This window comes from Stegostoma tigrinum, chromosome 22, assembly GCF_030684315.1.
Source record: "Stegostoma tigrinum isolate sSteTig4 chromosome 22, sSteTig4.hap1, whole genome shotgun sequence".
Taxonomy (NCBI): Eukaryota; Metazoa; Chordata; class Chondrichthyes; order Orectolobiformes; family Stegostomatidae; genus Stegostoma; species Stegostoma tigrinum.
Genome location: NC_081375.1, coordinates 37,385,364 through 37,403,675, shown reverse-complemented (window position 1 = coordinate 37,403,675; position 18,312 = coordinate 37,385,364). Strand labels below are relative to the sequence as shown.

Genomic DNA, 18,312 nt, shown 5'->3' with positions numbered 1-18,312 from the left:
AATAATCATGTTTGTGCACATATTTAGTATTTAAATCAACTCTCCCTTCAGCCAGAACATGCTGGGTGCATAGGAGGGAGCTTCAACTCTTCTCTGACAACAGAAATGCATGTTTTATTTTTAAGTTATCTTATAACTGGGCACAAAGGATCATGCAGGTGATACGGTCTATATTGCAAAATGTAAAAATTGTCACGCCCACCTTTTGCATCAGACACCAATTACACTTCAATCACTGGTGTCAGTGATCACCACCGACACCACAGGTTCTCTTAGAATCATTCTAGACCAAATATTAGAGGCTTCAAAGTTCGACATATACCAACATCTACTATCATATTCTTGAAAACCAAAATCAAAATAAATTACATTAAACATACACTAGTACTCTCTAATTGATGGCTAAGCAATGTTCTTAACCAAAGCTGCATTTTTAATTTGAAACAATTCAAATATATTGCAAAACATTTTTTTCATAATTGGAATCCAAACATTTTTATACTTTCAAAATGTCAAAAAAAAAACTTAAAAACAAAAAACAGAAATGGCAGGAAAACCCCAGCAGGTCTGTCAACATCTGTGGAGAGAAAGCAGAGTCAACCTTTCAGGTCTGGTGAGCCTTCTTCAGAATGTTCTGTATTTTACTGTTCTGAAGGCGGCTCACTGGACCCAAAAAATAAACTCTGCTTTCTCTCTGCAGATGCTGAGTTTTTCTTGCAAGTTTTATTTTTGTTTCTCATTTACAGCATCTGCTGTTCTTTGTTTCTTTTGTCAAAAACTTGAAGCATATATATTTTAAAGGAATTATTGCAACTGATGCCTTCCTCTTTTGACTTTCAACCTTGATTCTGGAATAGAATTCGCTTTTATGTATTGAAAAATATATCATCTATGAGTTGACAATTAAACGAAACTCGGCAAAAATGACAACTGACAAGGTTTAGATAAAATCATCTATTAAAAAAAAAATCCAGTCACCAGTCCAATAAATAATTTTCTAGTACATAGACATTGAATATATTTTCAAATATTTAGAGCTCTAGTCTACAACCAAATACGCCAACATACAGTGGTTACTCGATAGAGTAGTTTCAATTAACCACTGCACAATTTATAACATTACAAGGCAGAAATACACCACCTATCCCTGAACAAGGCACATTTCATTTTATTTTATCAGTGCAAGAATATTCCACAAATAAGATTTGTATATTAATGTTTTCCCCTTTCAATCATTTTTAACTGGTACAAAACCTCAATAGGCAATATATTTGAAGCTGACTTTTTTTCCTGTTCATGTAGCTAATTGTTCTTCTTCTTATTATTCAGAAATGCAACACTGGAATAAAACCCAACGAGATTCAACCAAACATAGAAATAACTTTAAAAATAGTGCCACATTTTTAAAAATAAATCAATTCCAGTAAAGGAGATAATAAAGCATTTATTTATTTCTGCCTTCGTACTGACTAACATCAATGAAATAAGGAGCCAATTAGTTCCAAGAATTAGCCTTTTCTCTTTAATGAAAGATCACATTTTTTTGCGAGTGCTTTCTTCTCTCAAAGGTAACACTTCAATGGAATATTTACATATTCAAACACAGTCATCTCAAAATGTAAAACATTTTCCCAAAAAGTTGTGTATTCAGCATTCAAATGAAAAACCACCAGTGCTGATGACCTGTACAAGGGAAATATTTAAACTGAGTTCAGGTATTATACACAGTATCTTGTTTTTAACTGCAATTATAATGCTACAGTACAATTCAATGCACTGACATTGCAAAGTTGATTCTTGAAGGAAGTGTGACTTAAGTTCACCACACTCCAAACTATGCAATTACTTTGCATGTTAATAGGCCAAGGCACTAGATGTTAAAAAGTTTCTATTCCAAACTGTGTATGAAACTTTTCTAAACAAGATATATTGAATTTTGCAAATCAAGAACATTTTTCTCCCCTGCCCTCTCCCATACTGTATGGCTTCTTTCTTAAAAAAAGGAACCTCAGTTATTGCTTGTGCAATTGGCACGTTTCATTAGAGCATCACATACAGTACTAAAAAGATGGAAGACTCTTAGTTAGGAAAGATGGAGTGAAGCACTCCAAGCCTAGTCTTGAAGTGATATTGGTCCTTGAAACAGATCAGCTCGTTGCCTGACCAACTAGCTAAGAATGTTCTGTTCTATTGGATTGGGAAGCCAATACAACATCTGGAAAGATTTATATTTTTTAAAAAATGAACAAAATGTCACAAATTTTAAAAAGTTCCCTCATTTCAAATTCTACGAATTTTGATGGCAAAAGAATCCAACATGAAAACAGAAAACGTTGAGTATACTAAGGCAAATAGTTAGCTCATTCAATTGCAATTGAGATGAATGGCCTCCTGCTGTGCTATTTGATTTTCCATCTACAACAATTCCCTGAAGAATTTTCAACTTTAAAAAATATGTTGTGGAGGTCCTCAGAGGATATGCATTTACTGGGGCTCTCCATTACAATTTGTTTTTGAAAAATTCTCTACCTTTCTAGAAATCAATGATTCATGATGGCCATACCATACAATGGGCAATATTTTCCTCCTGGAATTTCATCCAAGCAGTCAGTCGATCTTCATGTCAGCCTACTCAATGTTATGGAATGGCATGAGAAAAGGGCCTACGTCTATCATATCCTCATCAAATATTCAGCTGTGCTCTTTTTAATAAGGTATTACTGAATCACAATCAAGAACAAGAAATATCAGGCAGATTTTGTAAGAATTCAGAGTTCTTTAGTGCAGCTTTGATGAACTAACTTACCAAGGGCCAGGCATTAAAAATGCAAACTTGGTGTTTGTGCAGCTGCTTTACACAGCTTTAAGAACTGAGTCACCAACAACCTGTTAAGCAGGTACTCCATGAGAAAAATAAATCTATTTTAAGCTGACAAAATAGTTAATCTACAAATGCTAAACATACTAACTGACCTGTTGATTACTAACTCAACTGTATACTTGGCATTAGAGAAAACACTTGCTGCAGCATAATATATTAATGCTCAACTGATTAGACTGAAAAATCATCTTGCACCTCATTTTCTGGTTTATGTTTAAAAAAAAAAGCTGCGTGCTTTTAACTGCAGTTGGCAAATCTGTACACGACTTTTATGATTTTTTTCCTTTGCTCATTTTCAATTTTACTCCCATCAATTCTGAGTTTTAAACATTGTCTTTTTGCTTGAAAATGCTAAGGGATCACTATTGCATCTTCAGCATTTTCCATTTTTATTTAAAGTCTAACTCCAGTATAATATCTATTGATCAAAATCCCTAACAAAAAAATCTACCAAGACAAACATACGATTCTGTTATTTCTCTAGCATTCCCAAACTCGAATACAATCTAAAATATGAATAGCATAAATTGTGAAATTGTTCACATCTCACTTTAAAAAAAAACTAGCCTCAACATTTCTTTATCATATCCATATCATCAATTAGTTCCCAGCAAAAAGGGTTAACAGGCAACTTAGTCAAAACAGGAACTTACTAAAATGTAGTGCTAGAAATGTCTTCCAATGAAATTAGAGCAAGTATAAATTGGCTGTGGACAGCTTCCACTGATGTGCCCCGTACTGGGGAGTGTGGTAGAAAATAAAAAGCATCATGAAAAAAAGGTAGGACAAGGACAACGTATGTAATGAATTGGGTAAGATGCATTTTTGGAATGTGATGAGGGCAATATAATGAGAAAAGACAATTAGGATGGTGCAGGAAGAGTTCCCAGAGAGATGTAGCCACATCATAGCACATGATACTGCACATGGCCAAAATAAAGAAACAGCTAGAAACTACAGCAGGCCTACTCAAAAGACAGCATCTTTTGAACTGATTATATAAATGAAGCAAAGACCAACATCAACAGACTAAATGGTAAGCCAAGATTAGAAGTATTCTGATAAAAAGACAAGTTCAATGAAACTGACTTAATTATAAACAAAGTTATTTCCAAGATTGAAATACAGGTTAGATTAGCTACAAAAGGCATGACCAGTGATCTAAACTTGTGTCTTAAAGTTCAAAAGCATGAGCACAAATCCGGAAAAATATCTAGTCCAGTCACTAGTGTGGGGTGTTGCAGGCTGTGGCTGCAAGAGTTAGACTCTGAAGAAAGTGAAAGGAGGATAACAAATTAAATTTGGGTACAGCAGTGGATGCTCAGAATCAGTTGAACAGAAAGACAAATGAGTGGTGTAGACCAAGAATAAAAGTTCAGGAATCAAAAGGATTACCAAATAGTTAGATAAGGCAAGGGGGTGACAGAGAGAGAGAGAGAGCGCAAGAACGAGACAGCAACAGTGACAGAGAGAAAGCTAGAGAGAGCGCCAAGCAGAGATTTTAAACAAAGAAAGACAGCTTGTTCTACCATCAACTGAAAGAGAAAATGAGGATAAAAATAGTAGATGTAATAAAATTAGATGGGACGGATAACGTTGGAAATGTTGAAAGCTTTTAAGAAAGCCGGAAAGAAGCATGACAAGTGATCCTACTAAGGCCGAAGTGACAACAAATGCTGAATGACTGCATGATAAAAAGGTGCTGTATAAATGCAATTTTTGTATTTAAATTATTTGTACATTAGATACACCATAAATGGGAGATCTGTATTACTAGCCTGTCTCATTTCAAGCAATGGACTAGAAAACAGTCAATCCAGAATAATTCTGGTTCCGTTAGCACTCACTTGGCATAGAAGTATATCATACAATAGCCTTATATTACAACGATGAAAACACCCCCACAGGCAACATCATCTGGTCATTGAGGTTATGACTTGACAACTACTGAAGGAACATTTCCATCTCAAAACAAATATTTTCAAATATTCAAAAATTATAAACTTCCCATAATTTACTTTTTTAAAAATAAATCTCTATCCCATAAATTTGCAGCTAAAACAGCCATCCTCAAAAGAGAATCACACAAACAGAGTTAGCGTACTAATCTTGAAAAGCACAAATTATTTAAGCTTTAATTGGTTATTAAATTGTCATCTGAAAATTTACATTCCAGATGTCCACTTTGGCTTAGACTTTAAAGCAACAACCAGGGCATTTGTGCTGAATATAAAGATTTCATATATATTCATCAAGGAATGGACTAAAGAGATAAACCTATTAAGACTAACTACTTCTGTAAAAGTCATCATTTTTCAGAGCTGTAATAAGCCAATCTTTACCTTGCTCATCATCCGAGTCACTCATATCACTGGTATCAGCTAAGAGCCGCGAATAGTTTACCCTCTTTTGCCGAGGAATTTTTGACTGTACAATGAGGAAGACCACTAACCAAACCATAGCAATAGCTGAACATGCTTGATAAAGTCTTTCTATGCCAAAATTGTTCACAATGAAGCCACTGCAAACACTGCCAATGCTTGCACTTAGACCAAAGGATAAAACATGGTAGATTTTAAGGAGTGTTCTTTCAATACCAGGGGTAGCTAAATCATTAGCTTGTCCCCAAACAGCCCACCATAAGGCACCATTGCTAAAAGCATTCAGGATTTGAATAGGCAATACTGCCCAAGAGGACCAGAGGAACGAATAATAAAGCAGCTGGGCTGTGAGGCAAACAAGTCCAAATGCCACTGATCCAGAGAATGACAAGATCTTTAACATTTTGTCCTTGAAAAGATAAAGTAGAACTTCAGCTATAAATCCAATTGCTACAGCAATGCCCATAAAAGTCTCACTGCTTCCATTGTTCTGCATTTGCCAGAACAGGAAGTTGTTTATTGTAGATCTAATAGCTCCTGTGATAAAGACTGTGATCACATATAACATAGCCCTTCCATCACCTCCCAACAGATGTAATCCTTTGACAGTGCGGTTTATCATGTCATTTTTCTTAGCTGTATGAATTGGATAGAACACACCAACAAGAAGTGTCAATGTAATCAACACTGCATAACCATAAAAATGCACTGCAATCCTAGAAGTATATGCATTAATAAAACAGTGCAGCCTATCCACAAGAATCCCTATGCTAAAAGATGCTCCAGCTGTGCCCAAGTAACCCCAAATCCACTGTTTACCATAACGGTCAACAGAGTCAACACAGTCCAGATAGTCATAGAGCCCATCATCTGCAACCCACTCCAAAGCTGATGCTAGAACTTCCCATAGAGCCACAGCTAGTAAAATAAGCACGAGTGTCTGGTGTTGGTTGTCTAGAATTTTAAAACTGTGATCAGGCTCAGTGTTAATGTGCTGCTTTTCTAATCGGTCTTCAGAGCCAGTTTTCAAAGCAACATCCCTTTTCATGATGGCACTGTTAACTGAAGTAGAATAAACATCTAAAGTACTGTTTTTCTCCTTGTTATCTTCTTTAAAAGGAAAATGCTTGGCAGATTCTACCTTGGTTCTTACATGGCCAGAGTCTTTCATCTGCAGAAATTGGTTCAACTTTGATTGACGATTATCATCTCCAGTTTGTGTACTACCTCTATTTTCTGATGGAGTTGATACATATGAATATGTAACATTGCTCAGTTCAGTCTTGTGTGGCCGTTTTAGACGGTTGATTCTGTTTGTAATAGATGATTCAACAGTGGTCAGCCTCGGGAAGTTTTCTTCAATTTCAGCTTGGAGTGTTGAACTAGGAAGGCTTGTTAAAGCACCATTCACTACTGTTGGAAGAATGGTATATGCAAATTTATTCATCTTAATGTCACTGATATGGTCTTTGACTTCTGGTCTTGTATTTTGATTCCAACCGTTTTTTGCATATATACTTCTGTTACAGAATTTGTATTCTATTTCCTTATCTATAGGTGGAATGAGTGTGAATAGAAGGCCTGCTCCTACTGATGACAACAAGGAACCAAGTATAAGAACTCTCCTTTTGTTATGGCGCCCAGCACAGTAAGACCAAAAGGGAGTACAAAGCATGAAGATAAAATACTTTACTCCCATGATAATGCCAACAAATTGTGCAGTCAATCCAAGCTGCCTGAAGTATATAGTAAGGAACGGAACCACACAGGCTGCTGCTGCACTATGAAGAAAGTGATAGAGACTGGCAAGAGCCAGTGCTTTGCTGACATTCCACTGTTTGTTTCTCTTCATGGCTCTATAATTTTCCCAAAAAACATTCCAGTTGGTAATCTGAAAAAACAACCAAAAAAATTAGACAAAAAATGGATTTAATTCAAGATCTCTAAACAATACATCTTTCATATTAATAAAATGTGAGGCTGGACGAACACAGCAGGCCAAGCAGCATCTCAGGAGCACAAAAGCTGACGTTTCGGGCCTAGACCCTTCAGCAGAGACTCTCTGATGAAGGGTCTAGGCCCGAAACATCAGCTTTTGTGCTCCTGAGATGCTGCTTGGCCTGCTGTGTTCGTCCAGCCTCACATTTTATTATCTTGGAATCTCCAGCATCTGCAGTTCCCATTATCTCTGATACCATCTTTCATATTACACAGTTCCTAATTAAAATGTGAAATGTCTATCTAGCAAAGCAATTAAACTATTTTTACATGCTCTATTTGGGTTATCTTGGAGATCAACAATAGTTTTCAGTTTCTCTTCTCCACTACCAGCCATGTCCATAAACTGATTTATCCATTCCTAAATGAGAGTCGGCCTTTAGCTCTATTATTAAGAACATTCATTCAATTGCTTCTCTACGCAAAGCCTACTCTAGATTCCTCTGCCCTAGCCTTCTAGTTTTCTCTAATTCCTCTCCTGTCTGCCAGTTTTCCCTTTACAAGCTCATCCATGGGACTTCCTTGAACCCATTCCAACTAATCTGTAGATCATTCAAAATCCCATTTGGATCCCACATGATGCCTGATATTGTAACATTTCTTGATTATTGTTACCTACTGAACTCATGCCCATCTCCACCATACATTCCCTAAATTCTCCAACCAGTCCACTACATCAAACCTATTGATTGTTCTCCATCAGGTTTTTCCCCCTTATCACAGAACCAAAATGTCCCTCAAAAATGTAATTTGAGACTGCTACATTATTTACCACCCCTTTGCAAAAAGAACCTAAGTCTTTGACCACATTGTCTTCATTCACCGCATATCCTTTTCATCTTTCCTGCAACTTGGATTGTGCTTCCTCTCCATCCAAGGACCTTCTGACCTCTGCACCAGTAACATCAGGGCACACTCCTCCCCCTAAAACAATCCCGAGTCTTCATTTACGTTAAGCCCCTTAACTATGACTATGCTTCACTGGTTAACCTCACTGTAAACTCAACTCAGCCAGGTATCTACTACGCAGTTTCCTTCCCACTCTGGACATCGCGCTTCTCAAAGCCTTGGATTGATTTATTAAGCCCTTCATGGTGTCATCCTATTGTTGTAACCTCCACCAAATCATTCCTTCCTCCCCCTCTTCTTCCCATCAATTTATCGTTATGACTTCGTTTTCTATTGTTTATAAAACCTTCCTATAAACTAACCTCTGTCCAAACTGCTGACCACCCCTTCTTAACGTCTCATCTGACCAGTTAACATCCGAGTATCTCCGTGAAGCCGCTCCAAGATGTTTGTCGATGATACAAGCACGACACAAATGCAAGTTGTTATTAGAACATGGAAGACAAAACTTCCCTCCTTCGCTGCCTACCGATTAAAATGTGAAATCAGAGATTTGTTTTGGGCAAAAGTTACAGCCGGGACAGGTCGGCCAATCCAAGCTAATGAGGAAATATTAGCAGGAAATGTTAGACTCAGATGTGACCTCGCACCTCAGCAAATGAAAGCCAGACAACTTTCAAAAACCACAGCCTGTTCCTCCCAGGAGTCAGCCGCCACCGACTTACTGACCAGGCCCGTTTGACGGATCGCGTCTGAGATTTCAGACCGGGGTCGCCTCGGACAAACGCCCAGTGTGGAGGAATGGGTGGGGCGCGTGAGCCGTCACTCACACCGGCCTCCCAATCAGCGAGCAGAATGCGGGGCACGTGTTAGTCCCCCATCGTCCCATGTCATTCACCACGTGATTCCCCGCGTTAGGCTACCAGATAACCCCGCCCCCCATCCTCCACGCGTGGACTGTCTTCCTTTCAAAAACAGATTTTCGGTTTGTTTTCCCGCCGGTTGGATCAGACCCTCGAGGACCGGCTGGTGGGCGTCTGGGAGCACTGGCTGCTCCCCCGGCGGAATATGACCTCCCTCAGCAGCACCATCTACAGGCTGCCAGCATCGCATGGTGTTGCGAGGAAGCTTTGTGGATGAATGGGATCCTTGATTTGCTCCAGCGGAATATTCCAATTTGGTTCGGGGGCAATGAGTTTAAAGAGTTCTGCAGCTAGGTATTATCTAATACTGAGTGACATCAGAGTAGTTGATCTTTGACACCATTGGTGAACAGCCATTTTCTAATAAATTCTATACGTAAGAGCGTTATCACACAGTCTTGCTGGGCTCAAATCTGGATTTTTGAAGGCAATCGTATGCGATCCTTATTGAATATGTGAAACAGGGTCGAAGGTTGTTCTTGACAGATGCAGTGATACCATTGTACAGCAATTGCAGAATTGTTTTGGAGTTTCTTGGGCATTCAAATTTTCATGCCCTCACGATTTATTGAATCAATACTTTTATCAAGTTAATTATTACAACGAGTTCATAATGATTCTTAGCATTTTCCTTGAATTTGTCTGGCACCCTATCCATCACCTTCAAAAATCATCCTTGATGAACAGTGGCAGTAATGTGTGCCATCTACAAGATGCACTGCCATAGTCCACCAAGGGTTCTCTTAACAGCACCTTTCAAAACCATAAACTCAATGATTTAGAAAAGTGGTAGCAGATATGTGGAAGCAACAGTTGCTGCAAGTTGCCGCCAACCAACGCACTATCCTCACTTCAAAATATAGCACCATTCTTTCACTGTAACTGAGTAAATATTATGGATCTCCCTAACAGCATTTTGGTGTCCCAAAACTGGAAGGGCTGCAGAGATTCAAGAAGACAGTTAGTTATCCAGCAGAATGAATGATGTGCAATAAATGCTGGCCTAGCCAGCAATGCCCACATCCAATGAATGAAGATAAAAAAGAATTCAAACAAAAATGGCCTAGACACAGAGCCTGCATAGCTGAAAACTAACTCCCCAGCAAGTCATGTTCTTTCAACACTCAAACATTCCAGGGGAGCACAAAACTCTAAAAGGATACCCCAAAGCTGCCCTTGAAGTACAGTATCATGGTTCCACATGTTTAGAATGACAACACATTGTCCATCAAGCTGCATGATAGTTTGATTCACAAAGAGGCAGTGTGGCACCTGAGATGAAAAGCAAAGGAGCTGATCGGTACTCTGGATTCCATGATCTCATGGGACTCCTGCCCATGCAACCGAATATCTCTGTGTACCAATCTCTCTGTCACATGAAGATCCTGGCTGAAATTCACAATTGTACTTCATCCTTTATTCAAACGGTATCTGATGACATGTGAAGAAAAGTCATGATTTTGAAAGTTCTCTCTTTTTAATCGCTCTGTAGATGCTACCAGACCTTGAGTGTTCCCAGCATTTTCTGGTTTGTACTGAGTATTCCAGTTAAATCATAACCTGTAATTACATAGCACCTGCAACACAATAAAACAAGTAAAAAGCTTTGTAGGAGTATTATAAAGTACAATCTGACACTGAACCTGATATGTTAGAGCAATTGGTCTCATTACATTCTCTCCCTTTCACCCTTTAATTTACACCCATTTACATCTCCATTTTCTTTCACTACCATTAACAACCCTTTGTCTTTTGCACTGAACCTCTATGCCAATTCTGTGACTAGAGATGTGTTTCCAGTGGAGTTCTGGAGAGCTCAGTATGGACCCACTTCTGTTTGTTGTATATATTAATGATTTGGATTTAACACGTAGAGAATATGATCAAGAAGTTTGTGGATGAAGTGAAAATTGGTAAGGTAGTAAACAGTGAGGAGTGCAGTGGTAAACTACAGGAGGATAGCAATAGCCTGGTGAGATAGGCTGTATCCTAAATGCATAGCTGTGTGCATGCACAGCCTGTTCTCCAAATCATGTCTACTTTCTCCAAACAAAAACACTCATGCTAACACAAAGAATAACAGACTCTGCAAAGATGAGGTATTTAAAAAAGAAACAAAATTTTAAAAATCTGTCTGGAAACAAACAAGAGGATAAAAAAAGTATTGTCAATAAAATGGAAATGCTGACAGCCGAAGACTGATCGAAGGTTTTCAGGTTGGAATAAAATCAAGCAGGATCAGAGTCTTTGGAAAGTGGTCAGGTCAACTTTTCATGGTTTATAAGACAATTTGAGATTTGGAAAGTGTCACATTCCCCAGATAATTGGGGAATCGGGAGTGGGGGTTCGAGAGAAAGAGCCATGTAGCTTCAGATCTCTTCCTCTTGTCAAACCTTGGTCAAACCGAACTCTAGTCCTGAAAGGGTTACTAAGGCAACCATCAGCACAGGGATGTATTTTTTCAAAGCCAGGTTTTTCAGCCATTAAGGGTCATAAACCCCATGCTGTTCTCTCCCTCTAGGCTCTGCATGTCTTTTATCCGAAGATTTCCTGTAAAGGACTGTAAAGCAGCTAAAGTACAGCACACATTAAACGGTTGGCCCATTTTCCAAGCAACCACATGGCAAAAACCCTTTTCAATCCAGAAAATATCCAAACAGTTCAACACCTTCGGGCTTTTCATGTAATCGGTACACATTTATTTGTATTCTCAACTATTACTTGCTTAAACAGATTGTAAGAGTAAGCCTAGAAATCTTAAACCAGCCAGCTTGACTTCTATGATGGAAAAAAAATTGAAATCATTATTAAGGAAATAATTGATAGTCACACGGAAACGTGGGTTAATAAGAAAGGCCAGGTTTAAGTCTCACCTGCTCCAGAGATGTGTAATAATATCTCTGTACGGACTGATTAGAAAAATAGGTACAAAGAGCCAGCACAGAGTAATCGATGCCTGGGCGTGTCCTCTTCGTCTCAGTGCCGCCGCCCCCGCCAACAGGAAGGCGACTTCAACAATGTACCGAAGCGGCAGTTCGGCTACAGAGTCGGTCAGTCGCCTGTGAAACCTGGAGCAGGACGTTCGTTTCCACGTGGAGTGGGCCCCCGGTAACGGCAAGGCATGGACTGGGAAGCCCGGAGCAGGATTCTGGCGGCAGCATGCCGTAGCCGTGGAGAAGGAAAAGTTGGACTCTCTTCAAGTTACCTTTTCATTTTATTCTAAGTTGCTGTGAATGGCGCCTATGTATTGCGATGGTACACACTTTTCAATGTATTTTATATCGAATACACGTGACAATAAATGATTCAATTCAAATTCAGTGAGCTGTAAAATAAAGCAAACATTATCTTAGGCTTTATTAATGGAGGCATGGATTACAAAAGCAAGGAGGTTATTCTGAATTTGTATACCATAATAGTTAAAACATCAGCTGGAGCACTGTACACAGTTCAAGGCTCCCACACTTTAGAAAGGATGCAAAAACATTCGACAGTGTGCGTTGGACCCTTACAGGAATGGTTCAAAGGCGGAAGATAGATTGGAGAAGTTGGGATTGCTTTCATAGAGAGGAGAAGGCTAAGAGGAGGTTTCATTGAGGGGGATTGGCAGAGTACATATGGACAAACTGCTCCCTCATACAATGATCAAAAATGAGAAGGAAATTTCTAAAAGAAGCAAATGTGATAGGAGACAAACCTTTTCACACAGCGAGTGGTTCAGATCTGAAACACCGCGCCTGGAATCGTGGTGACAGCCAGATTGATTGAGGTTTTCAAAAGTGCATATGATTTTTCAAAAAAAAATATTCAGGCCTAAGATATAATGCAGAAAAAAATGGCACCAAGTCATAATGCTCATTTAGAAAACCAGTGCTGAGATGATGGGCCAAACGGCCTCATTCTGCACCATGGCAATTTCCTCTCTGTAATAATCCAGACTAAACTCCTCTCTTTCTCTGATAACCCAGTCTAATCCCCACTCCCCGAGTCTATTAACCCAGTCTGATCCTACTCCTGTGCCCATTCAAATCCGTCGCTATTAACAAAATCTAACGTCTTTCTCTCCTGCTTTGAAATAACCCAGTATAACGCTCTCCCTGTAAATAACTCATTACAACCTATTGTCTTTGTAATAATCCAGACTAAAATTCTTCTCTCTCCCTCTGCAATAGCCCAGTATAAGCCTCTTGCTCACTCTGACCACACCGTGCACGGTCTGCAGTTGTCTGGTTTCTGTGGAGACGGCGGAAGTGTCGGGAAGGGCGGTTGCCCGGAGACGGCGTCCGTGCCTGGGGTTTGCACCCGGAGACGGACCTGGCTTTGTTCTGTTGTGCTTTGTCAGCCCTCTGGCTTTGATTTCAGATGATGGGGACACGGACTCCAATGAAAGTTTCCCGGAGAGAGCCCACCCTGCGCAGCTCACCAGGTAGGAGTGAGGGGGGAGGCAGAGTTCTATTCCCCATCTCGCCACAGTGAGACATGGAGGATGCTCCTGCACTGCGAACTCTACCCTGGGGACGTAGGGCCTCAAAGTACCTCCAGCCTCCTGTGAGGAATGTGGGCTATCCCTGGGCAGTAAAGATTCTCTGGGAGTGACGTGGGTCAAGAAACCCAACTTGGACAGCTCCTGCAAGAGGGCTGAGTGATAATCATGTCAAAGGCTGAAAACTAGTTGAGAAGAACAAAGAGGGAAAGTTTACGCTCGTCAGTCACATAGAATTTCATTTGTAACTTTGATAAAACCTGGTTTGTACGGGTGATAACCTGATTGGGAGGATTCAAACATACATTCCGCGATACGTAGGGACATATTTGATAGGTGATAACACATAGAGGACTTGTGATGAAAGCGAGGTCACTGTGATATTTTAATAATAATCTATGTAAATAAGTCCACGTGTCTCTTTGTACATATAGCAATTTCTAGCTTCTTACATTTAGAAAAAGTTATCCTTTTTAGGTTCTGACACATTACGCCATTGAAATATAGCTCATTATATTCATTCATTTAATCTATCAATATCTCCTGTAATTTCCATCATGCAAAGACCTCCCCCCCCCACCTTTGATTTGGCAAATTTGCATATGGTCATAGAATCACCAAAGAACATCATTCAGCCCACCAAGTCTCTGCTGGCTTTCTGCAGAGCAATTCAGTCAGTCCCATTCCATAATCCTGCAAGTCTACTTCTATCAAGTACCCACCCAATGACCTTTTGAAATAACTGATTATTTATGCTTCTACCATTTTCTTAGGCATCAAGTCCCAGGTAGTTTCCTCTTTGTCTTTCTAAGTTGTTCATAAATATGGTGAATTGTAACAATTTCCTCAGGTCAATAAGTAGCCTTCAATTCCATGAGCTACAACTTCAGCTAACAGTCTGTAAACAGCCTCCTCCGACAACTACAATTCCCAATCATAATTGCTATACTGTGGCAAGCACAAGGGGACATAGCTTTAAATTGAGGAGTGATAGATGGAGGACAGATGTCAGAGGCAGGTTCTTTACTCAGAGAGTAGTAAGGGCACAGAATGCCCTGCCTGCAACAATAGTAGACTCGCCAACTTTAAGGATAATTAAATGGTCATTGGTAAACATTTGGATGATAATGGAATTGTGTAGGTTAGATGGGCTTCAGATTGGTTTCACAGGTTGGCGCAACGTCGAGAATCGAAGGGCCTGTACTGCGCTGAAATGTTCTATGTTCTATTAGTGACTGTGCCTTCAGTTGCCTCAACCCCAAGCTCTAAAATTCTCTCCATTCCCTTCACCTTTCTGACTTGCTTTCCTCTTTAAACCCACTCCCTTAGAGTTTTTGATTGTCCAACATAACGCTTCCTTTGAGGTTTAGTGTCATACTTCGTTCTTCAAAATTCCTGTGACACTATTTGTAATGTTTCATTATGTTAAGGGTGCTATGTCTGCCTTGCCAATCAGATAGGACTTCCCAGGGATGGTGGTGGTGATGTCTAGAACATAATCACAGTCATGGAATCAGACCAAACTGACAAAGTCAGGCTGTAACTTCACAAGCTTGTGGAACAGCTCTCCCAATGTGGGGCAAACTACTAGGCATTAGCAAGGAGAACTTTCCATATCATTCATATAAACCACATACGTGTTTGCTAATGATGGCCTCCTGCAGTGCCATAATGATGCCACCCGTAGGTTGCAGGAACAGCAACTCATATTCTGCTTGGAAACCCTGCAGCCCAATGGCATCAATGTGGATTTCACCAGTTTAAAATCTCCCCTCCCACCACTGCATCCCAAAACCAGCCCAGCTCATCCCCACCTGCCTAACCTGTTCTTCCTCTCACCTATCCCCTCCTCCCACCTCAAGCCACACCTCCATTTCCTACCTACTAACCTCATCCCACCCCCTTGACCTGTCCGTCCTCCCCCGACTGACCTATCCCCTCCCTACCTCCCCACCCATACTCTCCTCTCCACCTATCTTCTCCTCTATCCATCTTCAGTCCCCCTCTCCCTGTCTCCCTATTTATTTCAGAATCCTCTCCCCATCCCCCTTTTCTGATGAAGGCTCTAGGTCAGCTTTTGTGCTCCTAAAATGCTGCTTGGCCTGCTGTGTTCATCCAACCCCACACTTTGTTATCTTGGATATCCAGGAATGTCTTGTTAAGAGATCTATAATTTTCTTGTTACCCTTTCATGCCTTTAATAAAAAGCAAGGAGAAAGGTGAAATTTTGAAGATTGTTGGGAACAGATTCAGAATTGATTGAGCTTCAGAAGAATACAGACAGACCATGTTTTGCCCTCATCTACGTTCAGTAAATTTTGGAGATGGAAACAATCTGGTGCTGGGGATATGTGTCTCCTTTTTCATAAGTTATCTTGTTTTTGTTAATTTTGTTGATTGTATTTTCTTCCCTTGGAATGTCCATCATTCTGCCACCTCCTATTGTAAATATTGACACAAAGTAGTTATTCAATATGTAAACCTTTTCTTTATTTCCATTGACAATACCACTTACCAAGAGATCCAAATTGCTCCTGATCACCCTCTTTTCCTTAATTAATTGTGAGAACATTGTGTTGATTTTTATATCCCTTGTGGAGTTTCATTTTGTGCTCAAAGTTTCACGTGACATTGTGAAGAGAGCCTGATGCTTGTATGGAACCTGTGCTGTAATCCACTCCAAAGTGCTTGATAGAACATTGTAGAGGAGCATTACCCTGTACTTAATTTGTGTTGTATCTGACCTGAGAGTGAATGATGGGGCAAGTAGAGGGAACCAATTCTGACTTTTTGTTTATCCCTGATTTTAATCACTCCTCCATGGATGTTTGTGCCAACATATACCTGGGCCCTACATCCTGGAATTCCCACACTACACCTCTACTTGACTTTTCTCCTTTAAACTTTGCTGAAATAACTATGCAGAGGCCAGTAGCAATCACCTGGTCAACCTTTATTTACACATGAAGAGTCCTTGACTTTGGCACAACTTTGTTTAGAGCCAGGTGCTAGAACGTCAGTATCTCTGACACTCCCCTTTTTACTTGTCAGCCAGGGCTCCCTGATTTTCCTAATTTAACAGTTCCATTTGGGGAATTCATATTCTATGATGTCCAAGTGGCATTACAATCACTACATTCACCCCTTTGACCAGGCGTTTGGTCTTCTCACCTAAAATAACATTTTGTAGTTCAGTATCATACTTTGTTTTGTAGTGTTTCTGCGAAGCACCTTAGGACATTTCTTTATGCTACATATTTACAAGTTCTGTTTTGTTTTCTCCATACAGCTGAGCTAAAAGTGCACTTGCAAAATCTGTTAATTAAGGTTTGCTCTACAATGTTCTGTGAATGATTGTGTTGTTCAGCAGACAAAAAGAAGGAAAATAAGAAAGAAATTGAGGAGATTACCCCCATTAAAGAAAAGCCACAGAAAGAAGATGTATTGAATGGAGAAGACATCATGGCCTTGGCAATAAAACCAGAAGATCTTACTCAAGTATGGAAAAATATTTCATTTCTATCACTTTAGTGAGTGTGTTTTGAATGTGATTTTGGCTGTTCCTGTGGAAATAAGTTTGTTGGACTTAAGTGATATCTGGCATTCCGTTATGAACACTAGTCACAATTGCTGTTGAATTTGTGTTTCAGAAGCCTGAGCTTCCACTGCAGCACCTAGACTTTGGACACTCCCAACCTCAAATGAGGATGGAACCCAGCACATGATTGCAAATGACTAGGCTGATACATTTTATCTTCAGCGAGAAAGGCTGTTTCTCTGTTCTCTTATAAATTTCAACACAGCAGAAGCTAATCTTTGGAAAATTTAATTCATTGCACACGGTAAAGAAATAGCTGAATGTACTAAATGCAGCAAAAGTTCACACCAAGCTGTTTTCGTACAACTAGAACACTGGCATCCAAAATCAAAGTGGAAAAATTGCTAAGCTGCAAGATTTATGGTTTCACTTTCATTATTAGACCTATGCCAATTACAATTGTAGATCGAGTTTGGGAGAGCCAACTTGAAGGTTCACCAGTCTTGATTAATTACAATGCCTGTTCCAGGTACAAGTATGATTTCACATGTTTCACAGGCGTTATTGAGTTTACCAAAGCAAGTTGATACTTAACAAGGCAATAGACTCAGTTGATGGAACAGAGGATCGTAATTTCCATCAGAATAGGGTGCTGCCGCATGTTTTACTGACTGTAGTTGTCCTTCTGTCTTCTTTTTGCACACTAAAAAGTAGGCCTTACTAACCCATATGAGCCACTACTCCCTGGGTATGTTTAGACACATCCTGAACTCTAATTAGCTTGTTAGTGCATGAACTGTTCATGCACTCATCTCAGATTGGTTAAGCATCATGTGCTCAATTCCTGCTTATTACTTGTGAAAAAACCAATCATCTTAATGGCATTATTCCCAATCCCTTGATTGGTTCCCCAAGATGGCAATTATTTGTCTCACCATCCACTTCTTCATGGTTTGTTACTGTTATTTTTGTAATTTATGATATTTTCCTTACTCATTAGTTCAGGTAGGAGGATGAATGCTGTCATGTCGTCATGACTGATACTCTGAGTCCATATTCTTCAAGTTGTTTAAATTGGTGAGACTACCTCATTAAATCAGCCACCTTGTCAGTTCCCTTTAGAGGCCATCTGCTAGAGAGTGCGTTTTTTTTTGGGCTGTTAACAGATTGGAGAAGTTACTGGATCATAGGAGGTCACACATCACTCAGCAAAGAGTTTTTAAGCATATTTAAAAAGTACAATGCAACATAAAATGTGC

General features: G+C 39.7%; 2 protein-coding genes across 5 annotated transcripts in view; one reads left to right on the top strand and one right to left on the bottom strand.

Annotated features, from left to right (window-relative positions):
• Positions 1–5,165: 5,165 nt before the first annotated feature.
• mfsd6l (major facilitator superfamily domain containing 6-like) lies at positions 5,166–8,800 on the bottom strand. Of its 2 annotated transcripts, none has more exons than XM_048555416.2 (2): positions 8,472–8,800; positions 5,166–7,153 (listed from the first exon to the last, which is right to left on the bottom strand). In XM_048555416.2, exon 2 carries the CDS (start codon positions 7,112–7,114, stop codon positions 5,168–5,170), a length of 1,947 nt encoding a protein of 648 aa, XP_048411373.1. In that variant the 5' UTR covers positions 7,115–7,153; positions 8,472–8,800; the 3' UTR covers positions 5,166–5,167. The 2 variants fall into 2 exon arrangements, with proteins under 2 accessions (XP_048411373.1, XP_048411371.1); XM_048555414.2 differs by having other exon boundaries at positions 8,760–8,800.
• A 3,109-nt stretch (positions 8,801–11,909) lies between these two features.
• The window catches only part of mycbpap (mycbp associated protein), a 95,693-nt gene continuing 89,290 nt past the window's right edge, over positions 11,910–18,312 (top strand). The window contains exons 1-3 of one of the 3 annotated variants that reach the window (XM_059653784.1): positions 11,910–12,287; positions 13,205–13,458; positions 16,883–17,013. In XM_059653784.1, coding sequence (XP_059509767.1) covers positions 13,395–13,458; positions 16,883–17,013 — 195 coding nt within the window. In that variant the 5' untranslated portion in view covers positions 11,910–12,287; positions 13,205–13,394. The remainder of the gene's footprint in view (positions 12,288–13,204; positions 13,459–16,882; positions 17,014–18,312) is intronic. The other 2 variants (XM_059653783.1, XM_048555654.2) reach the window with 2 other exon arrangements.